General features: G+C 27.1%; 2 protein-coding genes across 7 annotated transcripts; one reads left to right on the top strand and one right to left on the bottom strand.

Moving 5' to 3' along the window:
• Positions 1-734: 734 nt before the first annotated feature.
• LOC107448903 (methylmalonyl-CoA epimerase, mitochondrial) lies at positions 735-7,134 on the bottom strand. Of its 6 annotated transcripts, XM_087153023.1 has the most exons (4): positions 6,703-7,065; positions 3,763-3,814; positions 2,586-2,779; positions 735-1,167 (listed from the first exon to the last, which is right to left on the bottom strand). In XM_087153023.1, exons 3-4 carry the CDS (start codon positions 2,772-2,774, stop codon positions 853-855), a joined length of 504 nt encoding a protein of 167 aa, XP_087009149.1. In that variant the 5' UTR covers positions 2,775-2,779; positions 3,763-3,814; positions 6,703-7,065; the 3' UTR covers positions 735-852. The 6 variants fall into 6 exon arrangements, with proteins under 6 accessions (XP_087009149.1, XP_087009150.1, XP_087009148.1 ...); XM_087153024.1 differs by lacking the exon at positions 3,763-3,814 and having other exon boundaries at positions 7,013-7,134; XM_087153022.1 differs by lacking the exon at positions 3,763-3,814 and having other exon boundaries at positions 6,703-7,077.
• A 54-nt stretch (positions 7,135-7,188) lies between these two features.
• Nubp2 (NUBP iron-sulfur cluster assembly factor 2) lies at positions 7,189-25,831 on the top strand. The gene is made up of 8 exons (XM_016064260.4): positions 7,189-7,363; positions 9,547-9,647; positions 9,855-9,943; positions 11,126-11,235; positions 12,551-12,705; positions 14,374-14,484; positions 16,885-16,954; positions 25,682-25,831. The coding sequence occupies exons 1-8, from the start codon at positions 7,351-7,353 to the stop codon at positions 25,816-25,818; spliced, it is 786 nt and encodes a 261-aa protein (XP_015919746.2). The 5' UTR covers positions 7,189-7,350; the 3' UTR covers positions 25,819-25,831.
• Positions 25,832-26,969: the final 1,138 nt, after the last annotated feature.

Below are 26,969 nucleotides of genomic sequence, written 5' to 3' on the forward strand. Positions count from 1 at the left end.
TCGGCTGTTCAGTGACGGATATAAAATCAAATCTAATAACGTAAAGTTACTGGAAAGGGCAAGGAATAATAATAAAAAGATATTGAAGTGTTTTAGGTTTATTAATTGTGTCGGCATTTGTCTCTTAGTTATGTGTATTTATTTCCATAGCGTTGAGTACTGATTTTGATTTATTGATTCCTTTTTCTCACTACGTAGAGAAAATAGGAATTCAGCTAGTAAAAATATAAAAAGTAGGCATTCTTAAAAAACTGAATCAAAACAATACCAATTCTTTTTAGAACAAATATTGTTTTAAATAAATTGAAATAAAGATGTCTGACAAAATAGAAATTATTTTTGGGTAAAATTGACTATGCATATACAATCTTGACTAGATTAAATTTAATAAGTTTGTAATGTTAATCTCAAAGCTACATCACATATAACTAATATTTCTTTAGATCATTAATTTTTAATATATAACTTAATTTAAAAAGAGTTATAGTTTGTACTGTTACTTATTGTCTTGAATATGAAAGTGATTTACCTATTCTATGTCACAATTTCTATTGTATTTATATAAAAATAATTTTATAAACGTATATACTCTATAAAAAAGTATTACAATAAATTTTACATGAACATAAGATTTTCTTCAGGTAACGTAGAACAAGTTATAAAATTAGGGATATATTCATAAAAAAATCAAAAATAATTATTATCAAAGAAATATTTATTTATTATAAAAAATGTATTTATTATAAAAAATGTATTTATTATAAAAAATTTATTTACCATAAAAAATTTATTTTGTTAAAAAATAAACACAATGACACATTTGAGATTCCTGGAAAGAAATACAATGAAAGCTTAAACTTGCTGAAGTTCGATAAGAACACCACCACAATCTTTGGGATGAAGAAATATGACAGGTTTACCATGGGCACCTATTTTAGTTTCCCCAGTCAAGGTACGAATGTTATGCGCCTTCATGTCTTTCACAGCATTGTCAATATTATCGACATCCAAACAAATGTGATGCATTCCACCGTTGCCATTCTTTTGTAAGAAGCTCTGAATGGGACTTTTTTCTCCAAGAGGAAGAAGCAGTTCCAATTTCACATTGCCTAACTCAACAAAGGCAGTTGTAACTCCATGTTCTGGCATAGGAATAGACTGACTAGTCTAAAGAGATGAAGAATTGATAATAAAAATATTACAACTGTTTTTATACTGAACATTACCATACCTGGTTTACGCTACAAGTAGCATATCAGTAAATTCTAAAAAAATAAATAAATAAGTAGAACCCGGATTTTAATGATCAAACTTTTTTTAAAACTATCCTTAAAAATAAGGAAAAACTCTAATAATAATAATAAAAAATGTAATTAAAAATAATAAAAATTCCATTGTAATTAAATAAAAACTTGAAATTTGAAACATTTACTTCCTAGAATTTAATATAACATATTTCTATCTCTATGGTGGACTACGCTCCTTTCAATGGTGGACTTGCATCTTTTTCCTGGATGATATCCTTCCTAATACAACTCAGTTAAAATGTGTAAAAGTTGTAAGAATGAGCTAACGCTTCTAAAGACTTTTTTTTTTAAAAACTAAAAATGCTCTAAAATAAAAAAGTTAAAAATTGTTTTCTCCAAAATATCTCAAAAAATGCCTCTAATTAAAAAATTATTCCAAAATCTCAGAAAAATCTAGGTTTAAAAGTGTACAAGAATCCAAAAATGCAACTGTCATCAAAATCTGAGACTTTATAATAAAAGAAGCTGTTAAAAATATTAGAAAGAAATTGTAAACAATATTATAATCAGCGTCAATATTCAACATAATCCTGCATTAGATTAATATTAGTTTAAATATAAATGTAACATTATGAAAAAATATTAAAATTTAATAAAAAAATTATCGCTCTTAATATCTGAACTGAATATACAGGGTTGAAAAAAAATTTAAATGCATATAATCAAGAGGCAATCTTTCATTTTTGTCATATTAGAATGTGGTTCTGATAAAAGCAGATGAACCCCTTAGTGGGTGTCTTTGAGATAATTTAAGCATGCTAAACAGGTCAAACTGAATAGACTCAAGATAATTCAAGCAAGGTCGTATTTCATGCTGCGATAATTTTCACACTCTAATATAATCAAGAATTGAAAATAACAAAATTAGTTATAAAAAATATTTTTCAATAAAAAAATTTTTTTGTCTGATTTTTTGTCTTTTTTTTAATGTGCACATTAAGAGGTTAAAAATACTTTGAGTTCTGATTTGAAGTGTACATTTTAAGGATTAAAATATTAAATCTAAAAACTAATTAAAGACAAACTCTCTCTCTCTACACTAGAAACACATAATAATGTATAAGTTGAAAAAAAAATTAATGCTAAAAATTTATTTATTTCAATTGTTTTTAATTTTATCGAAATAAATTTAAAGAAAAATGGAATAATAAAGAAAAATATCAATGAAGGGACGTAATACAAAGCATTGGGGAAAAAAAAAACACTTGAAATATTTTTATTAACAGTTTTTTTTCTACATAATAGATAAATTTAGTATTCTAATTTACAGTATATTACCTTAGCACCAAATATATCTTGAAAAAGTTTAACACTTTTCTCGATATTAGCAGATGCAACAGCAAGATGATTTACTTTCAAAACTTTCCATGTTCTTCCTTTAGGATTTGTACAAAAATAATGTCCTAGGATTTTATTTTGCACATTGATAAAAGGTCTCCAAAGGTTTCTTGTTATCAAGTAGGCCATATTTCCTGAAATAAACATAAATTAAGGATTTTTATCTTTAGTGCCAATAAAATATAGTTATACTAAATACACCATAATTTAAAACAAAAAAGATATAGTCATTATGTTGTTCAGAAGTTACTACTTTCCTCATTTTGTTCAGAAGTTATTACTCTTTCGTTTATTATTTCGTTCTGAAGTAAGAAATTAAGACAGAAAAATAGTTTAAAGTACAAAAACAGACAAAAATCCTTAAGCTCTAGAGTGAAAGTACAAATAAAAATGGGTGTCATCATATGTCACATTAGGTTTTCATCTGTGAATCATCCTAATTTATTATCAGGTAATTTAAATAAATTTATTTTTTTGGGGGAGAAAATGGATTTACAAAACTTTTATATGAGATTGATTAACTTTTTGTTGATTTTCATAGTTTTAAAATCTAATGTTAATATAATGATTTGCTAATAGGTTTTAACTATGAAAATTACATTACTACTCAGCATGAAATAAATTACGACACTAGTATTGAAGTCAAATTTTAAAAATCTCATTTTGTGGATTTTTTAGTTATTTTACCAGAATACCGTGGAAATTTAATGCAGTTATTGACGACTAATTTTTTAAGTTAACCTTAATAATAAAAATTTTAAGATTTTTTTAATAACTTTGATTCATACATCTGCATGAATTAAAAAATTTTAAGATTTCTATTACAATTATATTAATAAAATTTTACTAATTACAAGTTGAAATTTTTGAATACTTTAATAAAAGTTTGTTCAAATCAAGCCAAATTAAAAAAATAAAACAAACCCTGTATATAATTATAAAGCAAAAACAATGTGTAAAAATGTGAAGTTAAGCAGGCTTATGAAAAACAAACAATATTTACATCTCAACATTTCAATGAGATAAAAACAGTAAGTGTTATAGAAGAATCTATATAAGAAGATAGAGCAAAAAAAATATTTAAAAAAAAATGATACAAAATAAAGCCAGAAATTACAATTTTGTTCTTCAGGAAAATGGGCCTTAGAAACAAGAGAATACTATAAAGTCTAAGAAAAGAAAAAACAGTATCAAAATAAAGAATACACAGGATGTTTATATAAATTACCATATAGTATTTATGTAATAACATGGTAATAAAATAAAAAATTTTAGTTATTTTTTTATAACATAGAAGTTTAGGAAGTATTAAAATCTTATATGAATGGATGTAAATTTGATATAACGAAAATGCACAGAATATAATTTCTCCTAAAGAAGAGAATGAAAAGAAGCAATAGAATTCACTCAGTATGCTAGCGGCGAGATTGCCTTCTTTTCTGAGAATTTTTTTTTCTGAAATAACCCCATAACACATAAAATATGATTGCTTTGTAGCCAAGCTAAACCATTCAATAAAAAAATAGATGCTAATAAATAAAAAATAAACTAGGCAATATTTTAAAATTGAGTTAAAACTTGTGCTGAAGTCTATAAAAAGATAAAAGATATTTCGGGAAAACTTCTGCTTAATCTCAAAAGTATATAAAAGAAGTAAAATGTTATTACTATGAGCAATATAGTAGTCTGCCGCAGACTGGTTCACATTCTCAAAGAATTGCCAATTTTTATTTCATCATTTCTGATTACCTGTTATAAGATGAATGATCTTTAAGCTCTCTAAATCTTAAATCGATTGGAAAATTTTCTACACAGGATTGAAACTGTCAAATTTTTTTAACCATGCACAAATTCGAACCACTTTTGAAACCTTTTAAAGAGTGCGGAAATTTTTTATAGATGCTCAACTTGCGGCTTGAACTAGCATTAAGAAAAGATTAAAAATTCTATATAAAAAAAAGGAGAAATATACCAACCCACTTGTTATAAGTATCTTGTAAACATACTGTAAATAACAAAATACTATTAGTCATGTCTCAGAAATTTTTATTTGGAAATTTACATGCTAATTTATTGAACACCCATACATGTTATAACATATTTACAACTAGAGGTGTATTTTCACTAATATACGCTCAAAACAGTATTTTTTAGTTCAAAATTTTCATAAAATTAAAGTGCCTTTTCGAAATATTTTTTTGAAAGTAAAGATTATATTTTGGTAAAATTTTTTGATTTCCTTAAGAAAGGAAAAAAAAAAATTGATTTCACACAAATAACGAAAAAGTAGCATGCGTTAAAAATTAAAATATAATAAAATATTAATATTTTATTAAATTAGATTTAAAGTTCTGCTCAAGAAATTCAAACACATAAAATTGACATATAAAGCCTTCTTTACTTTATAAAGAAGCAATTTATTTTTAATAAAAATTTTTGTAGCAATTTCTTTAATTAAAGACCAAAATTTTTTCTCGAGCTGTTTAATTACTTTCGTAACTCGCTTGTGCGATTGAACATTTTCTGCCTTCTACTAAATTTTATTTATTTAAAGAAAATATATCTTGTTAGGAAAAATAAACAAGTGGAATGATTTCTGAAATTAATGTTAAAGCCAAAAAAAAAACATATAAGTCTTCGGAAATTTCTTAAATTGTTTTTTGATTTTTTTCAATGTTCTGAGAGATTTTATTAAATTTGAGGCCAGCTTAATCTTTTTGGACGTAAGTTATATAAGGAATTTATGGGAATTTTTAAACCATAAAGCTTGTTTCTGTTTTTGTTAAATTTTATAAAAGATAGTCATTGCATGATCTCTAATATGTAATGAATAATTAACGAATTATTTTCTAAGTCCTCAATCGTTATTTCTCTCGATCCTTTTAAAGAAACTATTAGCTAATTGTTTCTCCAAGTATAAAGAATAATTATTTCATTGTTAAGGAACAACAAACAAACAGCTTGAAATGTAAGTTTAAAAATTAGTTTACTTTTAAAAAGGAAATTTTTAATCTTTTATAACATGTTATTATTGAATAATTGTACAACAAAACAATCAAACTATATTTTATACTAAACTTAAGAGATAGATAGCATTTTGGATAACTTATAACGAATTTATAAAAAAAACTTACTATTATTAGAAAGTTAATGTAAAAAAAGTATAATTTTATTAATACTTTTTCATAAATAAAAGTTTAAAATATAATACCTATAATGTTATAATCTATGCAATTATAGCATTAATGCTCTAATAAAAATGTAATTTACAGTGACAGGTATATTTACGTATCATGATCTGTAGCACCAACTATAACCGCCTAAAACTAAATGGGCTTTAAACTTGTAATTTTTCTAAAAAACAGGTAGAGATTTGACGGAGGTGGCAATGAGTTATACCCTTTGAGTTGGTCCCGTTCTAAGATATTTCTCTTGCTTCCTCGCAGGCCACTGCCCGATAGTTGCCAAGATCTGGCAATTACTCTACCACAGAAGAGGATACAGAAATCTTTCGACAGTCACTGAAATCTTAGTTACTTTAAACTGAACTAAAATATGGCAACCTAATACTAAAATCTCACAGTAAAATGCTTAGAAAAAAAAAAGAAAATAAATGATTAAAAACAAATCACATTAAAATAATATAATAGTATCAATTTAAATTAATAATTTTTTTTAAAATAGAAATATTATTTAAAGAATTTTCACACAAAAATGCAATACTGTACTTAGCCAATGATAAATACATTCCACACAATAGAATAATAAACAAGCTATCTTAAAAAACAATTGTAAATAAACAAATATAAGCTTTAGAAACATCACATTGAAAAAAAATTTTATCCAGCTAAAAGTTTAGAGTAAATACAAATTTATATTTAAAACTCAATAGTATTGTAAATAAATAATTCACCATGGTATAATTATTGCTTAGCTTTTAAGTGGCGAACGAAATTTTAAAGAAGTCACCTTCAGAAAATTGTTTAATGATAAATATTTGAAGGCCGAATAATAATTAATGGTCATTCGATAACAAACTAGATTTCACTGGGTTTACCTAATTGGCTAGTTCCTCAGAAGATTGCGAGGTTTCACCCGTTTCTTTTTTCGTAGTTCTCACTTTATTTACGTACTTAAATGCTTGAACACAAAATGTCCCAGCAGCTATCACCGTCAATCCCATTAAACCTGTCACAGCTGTTTTATGCAAAACATCGGCTAATTTCCTCATTGGCATAGTGAATGTAGTAATTGATGGATTTATTTAGAGATAAAATTGCTGAATTATTAGTTGACAAAAGCGTGAAAGATAAGAATTCTGATTGGTAGATTTACTTCAAGAGTTAAGATTTGATAATATTTCTTACTTTCTTCCTAAAGCAATAGCGAAATAAATAAATATGATTCTGAAGCGTAGATATTCTCATATACGCTTCCGGCTGACTATTTCTATCCCTTGCTTGTTCTTCAAACACTAGTGGTACTGATTGAGTTAATTAGGTTTGGGCTACAATAAGCAAATCTTGATAACAAAGGTAACAGAAATAGGCAGCTAAACCTGCAAACATTTGAAGAAAACTTTTACTCCGATTATTCATCTTAAGTTATTTTTGAGTTAAATAATTAAAATTATTTAAAATTAAGCTTATTTGATGCTTTTTGTTTAAAACGACTTCTCATTGTTTCATAATTAAGACTCTTAATCATGGGCTTAGAAGGTAACTAAGTGTATTGCAGCAGATTAAGGTTTTAAAACTTTTGGGGACACTTCCGTATCGTGATCTGTCGCGCCAACTACAATCGCCAAGGTGCCAAATAGATTTTAAACTTGCAAATTATTTAAAAAAAAATATGTTGATAAACTTTTAAAGTACAAATTTTGTTTAATTTTTATAATACAAAAAGGATTCCGATTCTTGAGGATATTTCCGTAGCATGATCTGTCTCTCCAAGGCACCAAATGGATTTTGAACTTGCAATTATTTTAAAGTAAACACTTTTATACCTTTCGAGTTGGTCTCCTTCTGTGATGCTTTTTTTAGTTCCTTGCAGTCAGCTGCCCGGAAGTGGCTAAGACTTGGCGATTGTTCTGCCGCAGCTCACGATACGAAAATGTTTCCATTATGTACAAATATTTTAATATTTTTATAATGTTTTAGTTGTAGATTTAGCATATTAAAATATTAATATAATTTTTAAAAAAGTGCTTAAAAATAATTTATTTGCAGTTTTCTTTTGGGAAGATTTCTGCATCAATTCCTACCCCAAAAAACGCCAAGTTCTGGGTCTACTGGAAGGGTAAAACTGTTATTCATCCCTGGACAAACCTCTACATATTTTTTTCTCTCTCCAATTCCAGCTGGTTAAAAATCCCTTTTATGCTTTGGTAATTTTAATTGGGGCAAACAAATGCAGATATGGAAATATCCCCTTTATTTTCATTAAATGTTGACAGATCCTAAAACAAAGGGATATTTCTGTGTCAGTGCCTATTCATAGCAATTACTACTGCCAAGGCATCATTTTTAAATTACAAAAGTTTAAAAAAATCTGTCTGGGAGTGGCTGTAGGTTATACACTATGAGTTGGTCTCCTGTGATATATATTTTTAGTTTCTTGTGGGCCACTGCCTAGAAATTTTCGAAACTTGGTTATTATTTTGACTCAGGTACCGATATGGTAATCTTCCCTAAGGCAGATATTTTTATGCATGAAGCTAATATATGTCTTAATATACATTAATAAAAAATTTAGTTTCTTTTCTTGCACATGTAGAGATAAGTACATTTTACTTTTATACATATTACATTTATATATAGAAAACTTCTGGTTATATATGGAAATGATTGGGGAGACGACTAATTTCTCAGATTTTTCACTATACAGGATGCAAAATATATTACCTGTATTTATATGTGTTTAATAGTTTATAAAAAATTCTTCATTTGTAAATTTGCCTTTTCTGAAGAATATTTTATCATTATTAAATGAATTTAACATTGACAAATATAAGTGAACAATTTTAGAAATGATTGGTTCAAGTATCACTAGGTTAAATATTAAGTAGGAAAAAATACAGTTGTACATAATTTTACATTAACAAAATATTGTTGTACAGAATCTCACATAAACTATTATGATATAGAATGTCATATAAACAAAATATCATGGTACAGAATGTCAGGAAAACAATATATTAATTTACTGAATCTTAAGAGAGAGAAATATCAGAGTACATTATCTCAAGAGAAAAAAATATCATATGTGTTTTATAGTAAAGAAACAATTCTTCATTAGTAAATTTGCTTTTTCAAAAAAAAAAAAAGAAATTCTTATTACTAAACAAATTTAGCAGTGGAAAAATTTTAGAATTAGTTTAAGTATCACTAGATAGAATTTTAAACAGACAAAATATTGTGGTACAGAATATTACATCAACAAAATATTATTGAACAGAATCTCACATAAACAATATTGTGGTACAGAATGTGATATAAACAAAATGGCAGAGAATTTCAGGAAGACAAAATATTATGTTATTGAATCGCAGAAGGACAAACTGTTGCAGTACCTTATCTCGAGAAGAAAAAATATTATAGTACACAATCTACTGTGATATTAAAAGAATTAGTCATGTGGTAGCATTTTGTTTATAAAATTTGCCTTATAATAGGACAGCAGATTAACCAACAAATAGATAATGCAGAGTTAACTATATTTTATTTTTAATTTGTGACCTCTACATTATTTGTTGTATTTTTGCTGCTATTACCTAAATACATACATGCTATTATATATAATAAAAATAAGTAGAAATAAATATTGTACTGAATCAATTGAAAGAGTATAATTTTTATTTAATTTGTGGTAAATCATTTTAGACTAATCTATTTAATTTTAGATGTAAAAAATATTATTGTTGTCTTATCTGGTAAAGGAGGTGTGGGCAAATCATCAGTTGCTGCTCATCTAGCTTTGTCGTTAAGAGATTTAAATTTTAAGGTATTTTAATTTCTTATTTATACTGTTTTGCTTTTAAGTATTTTTATGTTTCTATATTTATAATTTCTTGTTGTAGTCTCTTGTTTGTTCTGAGATTAAGACTTCTTTTTATTGTAAATTTATGTTTAAAATGTCTATCAGAATTTGAAAAGATTTAGATTCAAATAAAATTTCGTATTAATTAAATTTTTTCTTTCTAATGTTAAGACTGGATTACTTGATGTAGATTTATGTGGACCAAGTATACCATACATGCTGAATATGGAAGGCAAAGATGTTCACCAATGTTCTTCTGGGTATTATACCTTTATTATATTTATTTCTTAATCTAGAGTCAAAAATTAAAATTGTAGATATAAGTTGTTTTGTAAGAGTTGAAATTCCTTTCTTTTGTATTTTGAGAAAAAGTATTTTAGTATTTTTCTTCAAAATGATTACTTTCAGTGTTATGATTTTGAAAAGTCTTTAAAAATAATTTTCTTTTTCTTCATACATAGCGCTTTTAAATTCTTTGAAACTGTAAGCATAAATTTTTTTGGTAAATGGGCATTTAAACATGCTGGTAATTTTTTTGTTGTTGTTGAAGATTTTTAAAATTAATTCAGCTTACGTTTCAAAATTGAAAGTTTCAAGGAATTTTACTGTCTGAAAATGATTGAAAGGAAGTGTGATTAATTTAAGTAACTTTTGTGCTTGTACTATTTATAATTATTGCATTTATAATAGTGCTTCAAGGAATTAATGTTTCCCCAATCTTATAGATGTTGGAATTCCATGTTCAATACCCCTTTTAACTTAAGTGAGATACTGATTTTCTGCTCTTGTCCAAGTTTGGCTGTTTTTCTAAATGTATGCCCTTCTATTAAATATGTATACTTATACATATATCAAAATATATGTATAAGTATACATATTTGATATTGTCAAAATTCCTAAATCGAACCATAATTGAATTAATGTTTTCCACTCAGGGTGTCCAAAAATTAGGAAAAAGTTTTAGAATTGCATTAATCTGAAAAAATCGAGGGATTACTAAAGAGTTCACATTTTAAAAATGGAAACATCATCTTTTCTATCTCTTTTATATATATATGTATATATATATATATATATATATATATATATATATATATATATATATATATATATATATATATATATATATATATATATATATATATATATATAAAATAATAATAATTTTTTATTTGATTTACATGTAATATGTTCAAAATCTTGATTAGACTTAATTTTTATTTCTTTTTATTTTAATCTTAATTATATAATGCATGTTTTGATCTTTGCTTACCTTAAAGACCTATTACTCAAGAACTATTTTTTTGGGTTGCTAAATTCTCAACAATTTCAGAAATGAGACTTTCCTCTGTGTATATTTGAGAAAATATTCTTTGATGTTTTCATAATTTTCATGCTGTGCATTAATTTATTTTTTTAAAAAAAAGTTTTGATTATTTAAGGTGGGTGCCTGTATATACTGACAAATCTCAAAGTTTTGCTGTAATGTCTATTGGTTTTTTATTGAATGATAGAAATGATGCAGTAATATGGAGAGGCCCTAAAAAGAATGGTAAATTAATTACAAATTTTATATTTATGTGTTGCCATTTTAAAGTAATGTAATATGTATTAAATTTACTTGATATCTTATAAAGGGTACATTAAAATAAAATTTATAAGCGGTTTTTATTCGGTAATTACTAAACATCATTGATAATTTTTAATAAATTATAAACAGAATATAAAGAAATAAAAGTAATACAGAAATAACATTTGCAAAGAAAGATTTCCAACATTTCCTCTTAAAGTTTCTAATTTCCATTCAACTATCCATTCAACGATCTACCATTTCATTCAACAAAGGGAAAAAAACATGTATAAACAAAATCACTACTCACTTTTCTTACTGCAAATTTCTTTTACTTGCTTAGTTTATCATTAGTGTAATATACAAAATGTAAAAAAAAATAATAATTACTATAAATTTAACAATATATTATTTAATATTTATTATACATTGTTTTTAATTTATGTATACTAAAATCAAATTTAAAATGATATATTAAATAATATTGAATTTAAAATGACTCATCTTGCTTCACGTGAAATATTTTGCATTGTAAATTAAACTATTGGATTATAAAATTATTTCTCTCTAAAATGCATTCTATTTGATGAACAGCGTCATTTAAATGAAATTTAATTAATTATTAAAAAGGAATGCAAATGTTTTATATTAGTGGGTATATTTTTTTATGACATGTATTCAAAAGCAGTTGTATGCAACCAAATGAAAAGTTTAAAAACATATTTTGTCTAGGACAGTGTTTCCCAAAGTGTGGTACGCGTACCCCCAGGGGTACGGGAACAGTTTAGCGGGGGTACGCGTTCTTATGCGAAATGTCTTACAACAAATGAAAATTTCAAAAAAATTTATTTAGAAACAAAGCTAGTCATGAAATTTTATATATTCGTAATACGTATAGTTTCATACGTATTACGTCAGCAAAAATACGTATTTTTGCATTGGCTATTTTTTGCAGAGTTAATTTATTAGTGGTGTCAGCAACCAGTTGTGATTTTTAACTTTTGTGCATTTTTTTATCACAGCAAAAACAATGTTCTCACTGATGCAAATGAACTTATTAACAAAACTTTGTTCCAAAAAAGAAAAATAAACATATTTTTCAAAAAATTCATTAATTTTTTTTATGAGTGGTACACAACGTTACGAAAAATTTAGAAAGGGTACACAAAAGTCATAAGTTTGGGAAACACTGGTCTAGGATGATGAAAACTCTCATTTTACATCCTGTAATATATTTTTCATTGCCTATCTAATTTTTCAGAACCTACTCGAATTTAGAACAAAATTTTTCTTACAGCAATGATTAAACAGTTCCTGACTGATGTTCATTGGCAGAATCTTGATTATTTAGTTATTGATATGCCACCAGGAACTTCCGATGAACATATAACACTAGCTGAGTGTATCAAGAATAAATCAAATGTTGGAGCTGTTCTTGTAACAACACCTCAGGTATTTAATACGCACAAATAATATTTTGTTCTCTTTTCTTAAAATAATTAACAATAAATAATAATTAATTTCATTCTTCAAATCATTGTAATCAATAAATTTTCCTAAAATTGTAACATAACACTATGCAAAAGTATAAATTAATTACATTATTCATAATTTTAAATGCATAAATTAAGTTTTAGTTTAATGCTTATTACTTGCTTCAAAGAAACTGTATAGTATATAACTTATATGTGCTAGATTTATCAAGAATCTTTTTTTTATATTAACTAACTGAGTGTTTGTTTGTGACACCTTAAGACATGATTTTACTGTTGTTTTTCTTACTGAAAAACCAGTTTCTTCTTTTGTTATTCAATTACAGCAAGTTGTGTATTGAAAAATTTTAAATAGTAATTTTAAATGACAATTTGATAAAAATTTTACTCATTCATCTTTGAAAGTTCGTTATAAAATTATTATTATTTTTTTAAAAATAAGCTGTTGGAATCAGTTTTCTATTGAATACAATAATAATGATTCTAAACAGATATTGAGTTTTCCAATTAATGTTTCATTCAGTGCAATATAACTTGTTTTCAGTTGTAAAAAAATAAATGAATAAATGTTATGAACTTTTTATTTATTGTTACTAATATGATTATTACTGTCCAACTGCAAAATCTAAGACTTTATCTGCTTTGTTTTCTTAAAAGTGTAATAGTTTCTTGTAAAAATGCTTTAAACAAGAGATTTGTTATAATAATCATTTATAATTTTTGTTTAACCTAGAATTTTATCAAGAAGTCCCTTTGTGTAGCATTATTCATTACTAATATTTTACTGGCAGACATTGCTAGTTTAAATTTATTAGTTTCTTTTGTTAATAACTATTTATCTAGAATATTTTGTCTGTTATTTTACGTTCCTAAATCTTCATGTTTCATATATATATATATATATATATATATATATATATATATATATATATATATATATATATATATATATATATATATATATATATATATATATATATATATATATATATATATATATATATATATATATATATATATAATAAATAAATAAATACAAGAAAACACGAAGAAAGTTAAGAAAAACAATAAGTTTCATTTATTGCGCTTAAGCTGCAAGTAAACAGAATTCATTAGATAAGTTCAAAATGTAGAATAAAACAAAGAAAAATTAAAGACATATGAAAAAAAAGGGGGGGGGGAAGTAATAAGTAAAAAAATAACAAACAACAGTTTAAAAAAAAAAGGATGAAATTTTATTTAAAAAACCGGAAAAAAAAGATATAATCTTTTCATCAGCCCACATGATTATATCCGCAAAACAGAGTGCTTTCTGATATTGTATCAATAAAGCCAAAGCAAAATATATTAATGCAATAGTGTGAGCAGCACTCAAAAATTTTTTTTATAAAAATTACAATGAATAAAATAGTAAAAACACAAAAAGTAAAAATAACATGTGAAAACAGAAAATAAAATAAAATAAAAAAACAGTATAAAAATGGACTATAAAGCGAGTAACGAAATCAGATCAACTTATATGGACGGGAATTTTTCAAGAATGATTTAAAAATGTTTTCGCAGAAAGATTCTCTTAAGTTTCTGTATTAATTGTATGTCTCATAAATTTTTTCTCTTTATATTAAAGATGATTGCAATCAGCGATGTGTTAAGAGAAATAACATTTTGTAAAAAAGCATCATTGCCTATAATTGGAATTGTAGAGAATATGAGTGGTTTTGTTTGCCCAAATTGTAAGGTAAATATTTATATAATTTTTATATTTTAAGAATGATGAGTTATATTATTTACTGGGGTAATTTAGTATTTCTTACCAGGATTTTGTTTTAGTGATATTCTAATAATTATTTTAGACCGAAATTAAGGTCATATTCCTTTGAAATTTACAAAGTGCAGCTATTAATATCTAGGAATGGTCTGGCCAGAATAACCTTTCTGATAAATCCTTGGGCCTGTATCGGATAGATTGTGAGTTCAAATCCTGTCAGCTAAAGAGCCTGTGTATAAAATGATTACTGGCGCACATTAAATCTGCCTGGGTTGCAACGTTTCCATAACAAATCCTGTGAGTACTGGATCAGAGATTGATCGTTCTCTGGTTCTGGCTAAAATTACGATCTGCATATAAATGAAAGGTGTGGGAATGAGTCCTCTCTGTAAAACAGGCTGTGATGTATGTGTGGCAAAGTCATATTCTAAGCCACTAATGGCGTCTTGAAAAACTTACTCTATTTAATATATTTTGAACTAACATCCATCCGATGTGATACATTCCTGTACTCAACTGTAAAAGTTTCAGCAACAATAAGACCTCATTTGGAAGGCTCTTTAATTCTATTGTTGTGGTATTTTTAATGATTTTGACTTTTCGAAACCTTTTTTCTTCAGCAAATTTTTTGGTTTTGGAAGTTGTACAGATGACTTATTCATAAACCTGCCAACACTACTGGATTTACCTGCAGACTACTGGATTTACCTGCAGACTGCTGGATTTTACCAGCTTTTCCTAATTTACTGGTTTAGTAAAAATTCGCCTAGTTTTTGTACATTTTAGGAAATTCCCTAAACTCGAGTAAGTTTCCTAAAAAATTGCTCGTGAAATAGAATTTATTACTTGCTTAAATATTTAACTAAGTATCGCTAATGCATAATGAAGCGAGCCTCATTTTTAGTAATTAGTTGGAAGCTTTTTTTTTCATTCTGAAATTTTCAGTTCATTTTTGTTCAGAGCTCTTTTTTTAAAATAATTAAAAAAAAATTTAACTACCAGTAATAAATTACAGGTCTATTACTATTAAAAATTATGAGTTAACATGAGAAAAAACATTTCAAGTTCATTTGATGTCTATCATTAATGAAAAATATTGTTGATCATTTATTGTTATTAGAGTGGTGAAGTTTTTGTATTAAGATGACAATAAAAATTCACTATTTGTAAAATATTTAGTATATTATGCAAAAGTTGTCATAAAATTTATATTATTTTGTAAAATCTACTGGATTTTTTCCTATCGATGTTGGTAACTATACTTATTCACCATACTCTTTAGATACATTTCTTGCAACATTTTTGTTATCAAATCTGAAAAATTTACTTAAGGAACTAGTTTTAAGGATGTCTAAGACAGTAGAAATGTCAGAATTAAAGAGCGCTCTAAAAAAAGGATTTAGAAAGTTGTCTCTGAAGTTTTTATTGCTGAGTACAGAATGGAGTACTTTGTACATCTTGTGTTTTGAACATGGCTCATGGGCTTTGTACATGGTCCTTATGTAATTCCCACAATAGTTTCAGGAGTTATTAGACTTTTCATAGACATTAATTGCTGCATTCTGCATTATTTGTAGAACTTATAATGTATTGTTTATAGGGGTCTTGCTTTTGTAGTTTTATGAATAATAATTTGAAATTTTGTGAAAAAATTTTTTTGATAAAAAGTAAGGTCTTATTTATTTGAAATGTGCATTTTTATAAAATCTACATTCGTTTGGAATGTATTACCATTTAAATATTAAAAAATTTAAATAAATCAGTTTGTCAAGCAGCGGTTGCTAAAAATTTATATGTTCTTCTTCAATACATTTTTTTGTATTCAATCTTAATCCCAGAATCTTAAAGAATTATTTTGTTCTTCAGTAAATATTTTGAGATTCATGCATTATTTTTTCATGATTCAATTATTTAATTTTTAATATTTTAAGTATTATGTAAATCTCACCACAATCTGGGAGGGAAAAAATAAAGACATGTACATGATGTCTTGGTATTTTTATACACAGGTTTTGACACTTGAACATCAAATCTTGATCTCAGTTTCGAGCTATAATTGGTTACTTTTCAGCTCATAAAGGTGTTTATCTTTATATTTTCCAGTAAAGAAACAATAAACAGTTGGAAGATTTTTTATAAAAGTGTATCCAAGGAACCAAGTGTACCATTTATTTAATTTAATGAACAAATAATAATGATGTTTTATATTATTTATGTATAATTATATTATTATGTATATTAATTATATTATTATGTATATTAATTATATTATTATGTATATTTCTGCTCTTATGGTTTTTTTTCCCTTAAAAATTACAAATTTGTTTAATTATTTAAAGATATTCACACAAAGCATTTTCTTATTTACAGGAATGTTCTGCCATATTTTCTCAGGGAGGGGGCAAATCACTGGCTGATAATGCTAAACTTCCTTTCTTAGGTTAGTATTGGTTATGAACAATAATTTTAAATATTTTAATGCAATTCCAAAAGTTAATGCCTAACCTGCATTTAATAAAAAGTGTTAATTGGAATCATAAAACTAATCAACAATTAAAAAAAAATTTTTTTTTATAAGAAAAGGAAAAGGTTAGGAATGTTTGGTTTGTTGCAAAATTCTTGGGTAAAAATCAATTTATTTCCAACAAGTTTTAAAATCTGTAACACATTTCGTCAACAGATGGCACTATGTAGTGCAAAAAATTATTAACGAGTGTTTTCAAATTAACCACTATTTGCAGTTAAAATAGTCATGTGAATATTTCAGCGAAATTATTCTGAGATGAATCCAACAACATTGTATCACATTTCAGTTAGCCATGCCAACTTTTGATGAGCTATGTAACTGATTTTGAACTTTGATTACAATTACTTTCATGCTTTTTTAAGCAGAACACAGCAAGCCATTCATTTCTAACTCCTTCCAATTGACTTTCAAATAATTATTCTTTTTTGAGTCACTCTAAAAGTGTCAGGTGGGATTTGTTAAAAAGTTATTTCTAGGAAGTACTGTTGCTAGTTCATTATTGAAATATAAGCAATTTTAGTACAAATTCAATCAAACATAAAACATTTTTCACCTTGGGAATGGTAGATCTTATGTTGTATGACAGAAAATTTTAAAATTTAGAAAGTCAAAATTGGAAATTCTCTCGAAACTATCATGTTCTCTGAACTTGTGAACCTTTAGGTTTTTACCTATTCTCTAAATGGAAAAAAATTGTTCTATTTCAAGAAGTTGAAAAAAGTTCATTGCAATTTTGTTCAGAAAAATCTAAGTAGCTTGTAATAGGAAGAAAAAAAATAAAAGGTATTAAATTTACATATTTGCATTAAAATCTACAGGACTTAATTTATAAGAACACATAGATTTTTTTGTGTGATTAGAATAATTACTTTAAAATTCATTTTAAAATAAATTTTAACAGTAAAAAAAAAAAGAAAAAACTAGTTTAGTGTTCTCAGAAAGAAAATTGAAAAATAATAACTATTTTCTTGAGAAATATATATGCATATGAAATACTCTAGTTGAAGGAAATTCATCGAACTTAGAAAGAAACTTTATTAGAAGGATCTCATTGAATTCATCATTAAAAGGAATTAAGAAGGAAACTTTATAATGCTAACAATAACAAGTTTGGGATAAAAATAAATTTGTAACTATTATTGATAAAATTGTTTCTATAATCATCGCAAAACTAGAAAATCAATCATAATTAAAATATGTTTTTTTTTTTGAATAAATAACTTAAAATTTTTTACTTACTCACTTGTTGTAATTCATTGATTATACAATAACTGTGCTGGATGTTTTATGACTCCTTGTGATGTTTTCGCTGTGATAAATCTTACCTTAATGTCTTGATCCTGGCGATGATCAAGAATTCTTCTCTATTTCCAAAGTTGTCTAGGAAAATTATCATCTAATTACGTAAATTACGTTAAAGCCAGTTTTTGAAATTTTTGTTGAAATGTGCATCTTTGAATCTATATTTTTGTACGCCTTTTCCCCAAAATTAATTACCAAAATTTTTTTGATTAACTCTTTTTAATAACTCAAAGTTTCTATTGCCTAACCAATTAGGTAAATCTGCTAATCTTCATTAAGTTAAATATTATCAGGAGTGAGAGGAAATGGCTTGTTAGGTTTATTATGAACATTAGTTAATGGACGTGAATTAATTACTGCTTCAACATAAGCCATAATAGTTTCAATTCCTAAAAAGAATCTAATGCTTTTCCTAAATTTTTCTTTTTGCATTAGGAGGATTTGAAAAAACCAATTATTGAAACTAAAATACCAAAGAATTTAAATGAAATTAGTAGAAAAATGTTTTGTGGTCATTATTTTATCGTAATCAGAAGTTTTATGCAAAAAAGTGGCATCCTACAAATGCTCAAAACCACAGTTACACCTATGATGATAATATATGTACCGTAATATTTTTTTAAAAGCATTAAACGCAACAATGTTAAGCAACCAAATGATATGCTTAACAAAAGAATTTCAACATCAGCAGGGATAGAATACAATTCTTCCTGTTTCTCCAGTATCACATACTAGGTCGATATTAATCACCACGTCGCTGAAGGTCCACTAATCTTCATTCATTTTATTAGTGACGTAACCAATTGCAAGTTGATGTGAACTTAGTTCTGAGTACAAATATCTTATCTTCCCTTGTTCAGCTCAGAAAAAGCAATAAACTTCATTTCAATGAGATCACAGTGAGGCCACAAAAGTCACTGTTGAGGAATTTGTTTTCCTTGGATGCATATAAAGTTCTTAAACAAGGGGACTTTTTTATGTTCATGTTAAATGAATATATTATTGTATTTCAAGATAATGTGAATTGGAAACTGTTCTGTGCCTTAATCGTTTTCGCCTTAACGAGGTTCCACTGTAGTTTTGTTGTTTGAACCATTCTAACCCATTATATTTCCTATCATACAGCACTTTCAACAGCGTTCTGCTAAAATAGTTCTGAGCGTAGTGTTATGTTGTAAACATTCAATGTCAGCGCTTTTAAATGTTAATGTATTATCAGAATTCCCAATCACGCAAAAGACTCTTCTGAAGATAAAATGTCTGAGTGATGATAGAAAATGTTTTGCATTGAAGAAGAACAATTGAAATTGAAATAAGTTACAGAATTTTTTTCTTTTGTTGCTTCTGTGGTCTTAACACAACTTCCAATTGCACTAGCCATGCTATGGCACATTTAACTATAGGAGAATTCAATTGAATATCAAATTCTAAATTTCGTAATTGCTCTTTCAAAGCTATGAAATCATTTTATGTTAAAATCAGATTCAAATTGTATAATTTAGAATTTGAATGAATTGGACTAACTTTTTTTAGAAGCTGAAAATATTCTTTTTTAAATTAGTTTAGCTGCACAGCTCTAATCCAGCGTACTTTAAAATTAGCTTGTTCAATTGCTGTTATTACCAATTTTTTCTGCCGAGACTTCCAGTGGTTAGCAACCCCCATAATGCGTCACATTCATCATTGTTCTTATCTTGAAAGTCAGTATTTCACACAAAAACGATGAACATTTTTGTTAATATATTAATCATACAAAGTGTACAACTACCGGGATTTAAAAAATAATCAACGACATTTATAAAGGAAAAATTTTAACTCAGGAATACAGAATGTGCTACACAATAGAAAATGAGACACAATTTTACTCATTAACAAGGCTCATATCATTATAGCAGTTCAAATAGGAGTCAGTATTTATCTCTCTGAATCTAGGAAAATGCTTAGGGCAGTATTTTTTCAAAATTTCAGTATAATAATTAAGATTTATATCTGCCAATATCTTATCTCTAACTTAATTTTTTTCCTTCTTACTTTCAATATCAACTTAACTAAGGGGAGATCTTATAAAATAAAGATTTTAAGTGAGAAAAATATAATTTATAACAACAATAGACGAACAGTCATTATTTAAAGCAAAGCAAGGAAGGAGAACTTTGAGGGAAGATATTTTAACGGCTCCATTTTTCGAACAAATTCAAATTAAAAAAATAAATAAATAAATAAAACTCTTAAGTTCATGAATAAAAATAGCTCTTTCGACATGTCAAACTTTAAATCTGTATTTTTGCATTTCTTTGGGCTGCAGAGCAGTACACAAGGTATTTTATATTGCAGGTTTAACAGTTATTAAATCTTAAACTAATCAAATTTGAATTTTTTTTATTCCATCGTTCTCTTCAAACCTTTTGCTTCACTTCACCCCTCCGTAATTTCATGTTTTATAGTTTTTAAGTCTTATAGTTTTTATGTCGTAAAACAAAATATAAGGCTTAAGTCATGTAAAGGAAAAAAGAGTAAGAAGTTTTTCAAGATAAGCATTTAAAGTTCCTTTGAGCAAATAGAAAAAAATTCCTCTTAAGTACATAAAGATGGCTCTTTTAGCACATTAAACTTGAACTCTGTACTTGTATTTCTGAAGGCTGTGGAGTAGCTCATATATTATTTTTAAGAATTGAGATTCGTGTATTTTTCTCATCGCTAATTTTTATACTTGAATGAATTCCTAAATGTTTTGCAAACATTATCAGAAATATATATAAAAATTACAATATACAAGTTATCCATGCTGGTCAACAATCAGAATACTTCAAGGTTGATTCCGGTGTTAGACAGGGTTTTATACTTTCTCCAACAATCTTTTTAATTCTTATTGACTGGATTATGAAGAGTATTAGAGAATAAAGGGGGTTATAAGATGGAACCTTGCTAAATATCTTTCTCATCTTGATTTTGCAGACTACTTATGTTTACTGACCAACACCCTTCAAGACATGCAAATAAACAGACATTTCAAACACAGAGGTAAAGAAAATAGGGCTTATTATCAACCAAAATAAAACTAAAACTTTGAAATTTAATCCTAAACAATTAAATGATATATTCTTAGAAAATTATAAATTAGAGGAGGTAAGCAGTTTTACGTATCTTGAAAGTATACTTAACAACAATGGAAGAATTGACAAAGAGATACTATAGTTCAAACAAAACCCGAAGCAATTACGCTATTTTCAATAAATTCTGGAACAAATTTAACAAAACTTAGAATCTTCAATTCTAATGTTAAATCTGTCCTACTCTATAGATCTGAGTCATAGCACTGCAATAAAAATAACATGAAAAAACTTCAAATATTTATTAAAAACTGTTTAAAAAGAATCTTGTGTATTAAGCGGTCCCATAAAATTTGTAATGTAATTTTGTAAAATAAATGAAAGCAAAACAGGAACCGATTGATCTGGAAATTTAAAAACGTAAATAAAAATGGATTGGTCTTGTTCTATTTAAACCTGAAGAATTTGAAGTAAAGCAAGTTTTTATTGGAACCCTCAGGGCAATAGAAAAAGAGGAAGATCTAAAAAGAACTTGGAGCAGGACGATTGTAAACGTATTGAAAGCAATCAGAAAGGCATAGAACGAGGCAAAATAGCTAGCCACAAATAGAGTGAAATGAAAAGCCATGATATAAAATCTATGCTTTATTTCGGAGTGAATAGGAATATGTATGTGTATGTATTGGCAACAGAATTAATTACAAATATTGTTTGCTCCAATACATTTTTTTGGAACAACTTTCAAATAAAATAATGGTTTTTTTTTTTTTATAATTTTTGCTTTACTGTAATTAAATTTTTATAAATTTTTTGAATTGCAAACAATCTAGCATAAGAATACACTTTAATTTTTATAATTGATTTTATATAGGTATTTACACTTTATTCACAAAATATAAAATAATAATCTAAGTAAAAACTCATAATAAATTGATAAAATTTATTTGTCCTTAATTTGTTAGAAATAATACAGTATTTAAGTTTGCTCCAACCAGTGTCTTAAAATATTTCCTAGTGCAATTAGAAATTACAGTTGTAGAGGATTATTGTAAAATAAATAAAATAATTAATTAAAATAAAATTCCCGATAAATAATTTCTTATAAAGTTTAAACTTAACTAAACACCGCAAAATACATAGGAAAAATGTAAGGAAACTAATAAGTACGTCGATTTTGTCTAAATATGAAACAACGTCTTAGAGTGATCTTTTATTGCATTATAACAAATATTTTTAAATTTACAATAATTTAATTTGTTAAGCAACATTTGTCAGAAGTATATCACAATAAATATTTTAAAAATCATTTAACTTACCTATATGCATCGTTTTATCCTTATGAATTCTTCCACTAAACGAATACGTAAAAAAAAGTGTTATACCATATTGGATCCTGCCAACTTCCAAACATCTTTCGAAATTGCCGCGCTACTTTAAACCATGGAGGAAGCTCTCTCTTCCTAATGATGTAATTCAGGTTCGAATCCCGTCGATAACTGGCCGATTCGAATGCTGATATTAGTTTGTGCCGCCTACAATGCGAGGGTAAAGTGTCACCCGCGGTTGACGGATCATGAGTTAGAATCCCTCAGCCGTCGGGCTAATCGAGGGAGGTTTTCGTCTTAATCTTCTCTATATAATGGAAATGTGGGTCAGTTCCATCAAAAAGTTATCCATTAAAGTGAGCTTACCCTAATGCTGATCATGAAGTTCCTTTGTCTTCTGATTTGGGTTTAAAATTACAAGGCTACGGAGTTTAACATAGATAACCACAAATTCAGAATTGGTTAGTTGTTTAACGCCGGTTATAAGAATAAAATTATATAAAAAAAAAGATTAATTGTGACGAAAAAAATAATTAACCCTGTAGGCACGAGCGCCGTATTTAATCGGCATTCACACGATGTTATGTTTATTCGTGCGCCGGCAGGGCAGAAGTTTGTCAGCCTTGTTTTAAATTTTATAATACTGAATTAAATTACTTAGAATTTCTTTAATTATCTTAAAATGCATTTTTATTTAAAATACTTATATTATTTCCAAATATATTGTTACGTTACATTTAAATAAGTTTATCGAAACGCTGGCGTCATTTCAGCGGACTGCCGTAACAAAAAAGTTAACATTTTTGATAATCGCGAGCAGTTACCTTATATGATTTTTATAACGCAAGTCCTTACAAATTGATTTTTCTCAAGCACGTTTTATTGCGTGATCACGATTCACATATGAACTTGAAAACATTTATTACTCATGAGGAAGTATTGAAGTTCCGCTTGAGAGAAAATCTTGCCTTGGTCTAGATCTTTATTAATAGAATTATAATGTTCGATTAATGAGCTTCTGATTGGGACCTTGAATTGTTTTGTTTCTAATTCTTCAACATTAGAATACTTGACGTTGCTTAGAATGATATTTCTCTGCAATTTACCTCGTCCCTTTGTAAATTGAAGCAAAGAAATGTTGAAAAATTAGTATAACTATTTTATTATTACTATAGTTTCCTATAATTACTATAATTTCCGGCAGCTATTCTAAATGACGGCAATGATTTATTTTGAGCTTCCATCTCGTTATACATTCTTTTTAAATCTGAACTATATTGTATTTTTAAGCGTCTATGAACAAAAACGCTTATGCAAATAAGTTGACATAATTAAATTATTTGCGGTTTATCACGTGAATTTCAAATTCCTCTCAGTCTATTATTTGGCCCAAATACCGTTTATTTTTTGAATTCTTTGTTCCTATCACTGCATTTTGTCAGCTATAATTACATAAATAATTTAATTTCTCTGTGATCTGAAATTTAAGGCTCCTAAGATCAATATTTTTTTTTGTACATCCTGTCGAAATTTATATTCCTAACGTATTTTTTAAAAACCTATTTAACTAAGTCTTCTAACTTAGTAAATGAAATTCTGAAACCTTTTAGTTTTTCGATCATTCGTTGTCTGATCGTAACAGTGGACTGATCGCAAAGACACAGTTCTCAGTAGAACACCGAAGTCAAGCATCACTAGCTGCAGTCAGTAAGCGGTAGGGTGACCACGTTGATCTGCCTGTGTAGGGACCGAGGGTGTGCGGTATCGGTCCTCGTTAAACTGTTCTACCGTAAAGTGCTCGACTTCACGTGCAGGCGCCCCTTTGCAGAGGATCAAAATTGCGAAAGCATGTCTTCGGATCATCCACAGGGATGTTTCCCAGACCATCGCCAATAGCCCATTGTGCAGCTCTAGTGCTACGTAAATAAAGTACCTACTTCGATCATTCGTTCTATGTTCCTTTTAAATACCAAACAATTTTATAAATTTAAAAAAGGTTCTAGCGCAGCGTTTCACGAAGTAACGATATTTTCGTCAAAAAAAAGTTATCCCGTAGTTTTTAACTCTTTCACTTTTGAACCACGCCGCGAAGTGTGCACATTGCGCTTTAAGATTTTATTTTGTAACCGACAGGCATATTTCCTGAACTGTTATCGATAGCCCATTGTGCAGCTTTAGTTGTACTTACATAATCCAATGTAGGTAAAAGGAATATTAGCCAGTGGCATATTACCACGAAAACGCTAATTTGCAATCCAGCGGTCTTTAACAACTCACTCTCTTTTTTGGAGATTTCCCTCTTGTTGTTGGTCACAATTTTATAATACAAGCTTTTATTTATTTTCCTAGCTAAATTTTTTTAAAAAAAAGAAAGTATACCGGATTTGAAGAGCGTTTTCTTCTCTCACACAAAGAAACAGTTTGTTACGTAACTCTCCTAGCTTCGAATATCATCTAAGGTTAATTAGTTACCAAGTTGTTAAATACCGAAAGTTGGGATCGAACCTGGGTCATCTTATTTGAAGGCGAGCGCTTTATCCTATGAGACACAGCGGCTCTTAGTAATAATAATTATTCATTATGCTGAAGTGCGTACACTTATAATACACAACTAGAACGGGGAAAAGATCTCCATAACTGTTTCGTTTTCAGGGTAAATATTCGCCTCATATCGAGATCTCCGAAGCTAGGGAAGAGGTTCAATAATTACGTAACGAGCGTTGCTTTGTTTGAGGAAAGAAGAAACATCAACGCATACTTCAGAACCGAATTTAGTTTTTGTTCTGAGTAACTTTGAGGAAAGTATTTACGTTTTGTTTTCAAGCTTGGTTAACAGTTAACTTAGCTAGATCACAAAATGAAAAATTCACTAGTTGTCTATGCATTAGATATTGTTTACGAAGTCACATTATTTTGAAGCAATAAAGTGTTAGTCATGCAAAATAAATATTTTATTATTTTAGGTTCAATTCCTTTGGATCCTAAATTTGGATTGTGTATTGCTAGTCGATCTACAAAAGAAAATTTTGAAAATTCTGAAACTTTGAGTATTTTTCAAACTGTAGCTGAAAAAGTAATAAGTCATATGAAAATAAATTAGTTTATTTTTATAAGTGTTTCCAAGTTATTTTTCGTTTTACTTGATAAGGATTATTGTTTACATTTTTTTGTGTGCATATTTTGCTTTGGCTATATTAATACAATATAGCACTATTTTTGAGGATCAATTATATGAAAATCACTCTAAGATAGACATATTATGATTTTAGATGACTTTCATTTCACACTTAACATTGAAATTTCCCACAGGAGGAGTATTAGTCGAGAATATGGAGAAAAAAAAAACATATTTATTAAGAGATCTGCTCTTTGTCAAGGGAAAGATTTTTCGTAACGAAAAAATTAGTTTAAGAAGGAAGCATTAGGAAAACTTTTGAGATCTTAATTTGATCAAAAACATGACGCCATTTAGACACCATGGAATTTTTATTTTCTTAATGAATGTAAACTGCTCAAAACAAAGGATATTGAGGTTGCGGGTTGATTTTGCACCTGGAGACTTAATTGTTCGAATGATTGATACATTATCGACAGACATAGTAGGCTATATGAGATAAAAATGACATTTGTTTGGCAGAAAAAAATGCAAAAACGCCATTGGTGCATATAAGAAAAATAAATTTAAAAAAAAAAGTTTTTAATTGTGGGTATTGTTTCTCTGAACGGTCAGCAACGTCGAACTCCTACAAACCTCGCTACTTAATATTTTCTTTTACCATAAGTAAGGAAGTAACATCAACACTTAGCTATTATCAAAAATAAAAGTTAGAAAATCCCCTGTTCCTCTTAAAATTAATGTTCAGGTGTATTACTTTTTTAAAAAAAAATAATCAAAATTTATATCAGATGATTAAAATTTTATTCACGTGAAAATTAAAAATCATTGATATCAATCATTAAAGTAAAAAAGCGATGATTAAGAATATTATTTGTCAAAAGATTCAAAGTGGTGAAAACAAAAGAAATAACCTTCCAATGTAATAAAATAATTCCAATTTTTTAAAAACAATTTCGTATAGCGTCTTTATAAGTACTAATAACTTATTAATGAATAAAAAATGCTATAATATTTTTTCAAAAATATTTTATAAAATTTTTTATATGACTAGGCATGTAATTGCCTCTCTTATACATTATAATTACTATCCGAATGTATTTGCATAAAAGACTAATTTTCTCTCAAACTATACG

The sequence above is a fragment of the Parasteatoda tepidariorum genome, chromosome 10, assembly GCF_982258835.1.
Source record: "Parasteatoda tepidariorum strain Cologne lab strain chromosome 10, Ptep-v5.0, whole genome shotgun sequence".
In the NCBI taxonomy this organism is placed as follows: domain Eukaryota; kingdom Metazoa; phylum Arthropoda; class Arachnida; order Araneae; family Theridiidae; genus Parasteatoda; species Parasteatoda tepidariorum.